This window comes from Notothenia coriiceps, unplaced genomic scaffold (assembly GCF_000735185.1).
Source record: "Notothenia coriiceps isolate Sejong01 unplaced genomic scaffold, NC01 NC01_scaffold00037250, whole genome shotgun sequence".
Classification (NCBI taxonomy): Eukaryota; Metazoa; Chordata; class Actinopteri; order Perciformes; family Nototheniidae; genus Notothenia; species Notothenia coriiceps.
The window spans coordinates 1,542,942-1,547,023 of NW_011369951.1; the positions used below are offsets into that span (position 1 = coordinate 1,542,942).

Consider the following 4,082-nt stretch of genomic DNA (forward strand, 5'->3'; position numbering starts at 1 on the left):
ATTCAGGAAGTATGACGCGCTGCACTGTCAGTACGCTTGTCCATGTTGTTGATTGGTCGAATGCCTCCAAATACCAACCCTTTCATGTGAACACACCTACCAAACACTGTAGGGTGGTAAATACATGTTGTCATCGCCTGGATCACTCAAAACAAACTGCTTGATTTGAGGAGGTGTTGGAACAATAAACCATCACGTGCAGTCGTACAGTATATAAGCTAAGCAAAAAATGATGTGCTGTGGCTCACAGAGCATGTTTTTGTTAAGCTGGGTATACATTACAGCAATGGGATCTAAAATGATTCACAAGATACAACATAAAGAGAACAAATATTGTATCATACTTTTCTCAAGTTGTGTCTTTTATACATTATTTGGTTATATTTGAAAAGCTAAAACCAGTCTGGTTGAGTTTTCACATCTCATAGATATATGCAGCCTGACATGGGGGGGTTACAACAAGCTTTATTTCAAAGGGTCAACATACAAAATAATACCACTTCAGTAGAGCACAACTTTATTGTTAATTATGCTGATGGGGGGTTACTACGAGGTCAGACAGAACTCCAAAGATTTATTCTCAACTTTAAATATATTTAAATGTCATCGTAAACGTATACATTTATAAATATGGCACAATCTCAGGGACTTTCATCAAATTAAACTGTAAAAAAAACAACCCCTACAGCTCTGATACATGATGATCCATTGTAGCTCATGTGCAGCGCAAACACTCTCAGGTCCAAATCATTCACATAAGGGTTTAGCTCATCCTCAATACACATTTATGATTGCAGGAGGGGTTTGTCTTTAAATTCCTATATATATATTCTGTTATTTAATGCCTGAACTGTAGGCTATCAAAGCCTATGAGAGCGGCAGTTGATGTGGAGAGTCTTTCATATCTTCATGCACCTCATTGAGGCGGTCAGCTGCGCCTCCCGGGCCATCTGATCAAACGTCCGGCTGTGTGTGTGCTGCCTCACCCTCTCCCTCATGTGAAAGGAAGCGCGGGCCAGCCTGTGCGCCTCCTCCTGAATCTGCTCCCTCTGCCTCCTCAGTCTCTCCCTCCTCACATCCTTCATGAAGATGCAGCTCTCTGTGACCTTCCTCTCCTCCTCCTCCTCCCTCTGCCTCCTCTCCCTCAGCCTAAGGTGGGAGGTCTGCCTGTGTTGGTTGTGCTGCTGCGCCTCCTCAGACCTGCTCCTCTGCTGGGCCTCTGCGTGCAGGCCGGCTCTCTCCGAGCGACGCTGACTCAGCTGAACCAGGATCTGTTTGTGTGTGAGCTCCTGATAGCTCTGCAGCTTGGACCTCAGCTGCGCTCTCTGAATCTGCAGCTCCTCCCGGGCTGCCCTCTCCTGCACGTCCCTCACCCGAGCATCCACAGCCTGGGCATGTTTCTCGCAGGATAATCTCATCTTCATGTCAAACGTGCTCCTCATCTGCTCCACCTCTTCCACCCCCTGCTGCTCCGTCTTCTGTTTCAGCAGGATGTGTCGAAGCAGCTCCCTGCGGTTCCCCTCCTGCAGCCTTCTCCTCTCCTCCCTCTCCTGGGACACTTTGCTCCTCCTGGCCCTCTGCTTCTTCTCTTCTGCCACATGTCTCTCCCTCTCTCTCTCCCTTTTTTCCACCTCCTCCCTTCCCCTCAGCAGCGTCTCCTGGTTGTGTTTTCGCCCCTCTGCCTCTCTGTGTGCAGCCTCTATTTTCTCCCTATGGTGTCCCTCCACCTCCTCTTTCTGCCTCCTCCAGCGGTCCTCTTGCAGCACCACCTCCAGCTCCAGTTGTACCGCTTTCTCCTTCTCCTTACGCTCCCTTAGTCTCCTGCGGCCCTCCAGATCATCGTGCCAGCGTTGCAGGCTCCGTCTCAGTTTCTTCCTCCTCTGTTTCTCTGCCTCAGCGCGTTGGGCCTCCTGCTGCCTGCGGGCCTCCTGTCGCTTCTGTTCCTCCTGCTGACAGACATTCAGGCAGGCCTGCTCCTCCTGGTGCTTCACCAACATGAGAGCTGCTATCTTGCGATCCTTCTCTGACAGTGTCACACACATCTCCTTGTTGATGTCCCTGGTGAGCCTCTCTAGCTTCATCTCAGTGGCTGGAGTGTATCTGAGGTCTCCCAGACTGACGCTGCACACGGTGCTACTGTCTGGCTCTCTGTAAGAGGACCTGCTGGCAGATTTCCCTTTAACACACAGATCTGCATACGGGATACAGCTCATTGTGTCTCTGTCCCTTGAGTGATCCTTCAGTTTGGAGTCAGGCACCACTTCCGGGCCGGGCACTTTGTCACTGCCCGGCCACCTGTCTCTAGCAGCCGCCCGGATAATCCTCTCCCTCTCCTCGCGACACATTTGTAAATGCTTCATTCTCTCCTTCTCGTAGGATTCGTGCACGACTCTCATGGACTCATAGGGCACGTGGTGCTGGTCAGCTACCAACTCGTTTAGCGATTTGATCAGAAGTTCAACAGGTTTGACACCAAGTCTCGTGCAGGACTCTAATGAGCGGGGACTCGTTAAGACGTAGCGACTCCGCTCCGCTTCTGCAGAGTCAAAGTTGTTCAGGTCCAAACGAAGCCCGGGAGACGTGGTCCTCAGCTCCCCCATGATAAAACAATAGTTATTACCTGGATAATTGTTTCAGGTGCGAACAGTGGTTTCTGCTCCCGTGCTGCTATCCCCCCTGTAGGTGCATGCTTTCGGCTTTCCCTTGGAGAGGTCAAGCAGGGATTAGCTGCGTCTCTCCAGACAAGCGCACTACTAACCTCAGCTGTAGGTGACACACTGAGACAGCTCAACATTTCAAAAAGTAAATGTGTGTGGCGACTTCAATGTTCAAAGTAGTTTATGGGGAAGTGATCACACTGATAACAATAGAACCGTTATTGAAGAAATTATGGATTCAAGGAACATGTCTGTTTAAATAATGGCAGAGGAACAATAATAGATATTCATAGGAATAAGATGTCATGCCTTGATTGATTTAACATTGTTCCTTCAAATATAGCAAGTTAACGGAAAATATACAAAAATAATATTGGTATTGATCACTTTACTATTATTTGTTCTATAATATAGAATGACAAAAATATCCCAGAAAGTACATGCTGTTTTCAAAAGGCTCAATGGGACACACTTAAAGAATGGTGTACTTTTTTTTAGCTATAGCAACATTAGAATGAAATTGGTAATGTAGCTGAATGTACAATTGAGGTGACAGAAATGATAATGATTCCATAGGTATACCTAAAACTATGATTACAGGAAATAAGAAAGTGGTGGTGGAATGATGAGTGACTGTAAAAGAAAGAAATTGAGGTCTCAGAAACCTGAGGAAAAATCTGAATCTAGAAAATCGGATAGAATATTAAAGAAAGAGAGCCATAGCATGCAAAATACTCAAAACAGCTGAAAGGAACACCTGGAGACAACATGTTCCTAAATAGGTAGAGAGAGAGGTGTGGGCCAGGTATGGAATATGGATAAAAACCTACGACTATACCTGTTTGATACCAGTTCTTGCAGACAGCATTAATTTAGCAATGATGGATAGGGACAAAGCTAACCTTCTAGGAAATGTATTTTCCAATGTTCACAGTGGAAACCACCTCAATGAAATTCACAAACATAAGAAATAATTATAATAAATTATGAAAAGATATGAATAAACGGAAGAAATTAGATCAACAATGGATTTGGAATTCAAAGAACTGAAAAGGGCTTGAAGCAAGGTTTCTGCCCCAGGGGAGGATCAACTCCTACTTAGTGTTTAAACATCTGTCAAAAGAAGCTTTGGAAATTATGCTGAACCTTTTTAATAAGATATAGGTTGAAGGTAGATTACCTTATAAATGGAAGACAGCATTAATTCTCCCATTTGCTAAACCAGGGAAACGTTCAGAGTGCAGAGAACTAGACCAACAGCGCTGACATCACATTTGTGTAAATGGATGAAAAAAATTATTGTACACAGATTAAATTATCAGTTGGAACAACAAAAAAAATATTCTATTTTACAGAACATTTAAAGTAAAAGCAGGATCAGAAATATCAAAAAACATTTGAAATTCTTAATGGAATACCTCAAGG

The 4,082-nt window shown here is 45.0% G+C and overlaps 1 protein-coding gene across 1 annotated transcript; it reads right to left on the reverse strand.

Moving 5' to 3' along the window:
- Positions 1–414: 414 nt before the first annotated feature.
- On the reverse strand, positions 415–2,759 carry LOC104966649 (coiled-coil domain-containing protein 177). The gene has a single exon (XM_010795855.1). It carries the CDS (start codon positions 2,598–2,600, stop codon positions 900–902), a length of 1,701 nt encoding a protein of 566 aa, XP_010794157.1. The 5' UTR covers positions 2,601–2,759; the 3' UTR covers positions 415–899.
- Between the last annotated feature and the right edge of the window lie 1,323 nt (positions 2,760–4,082).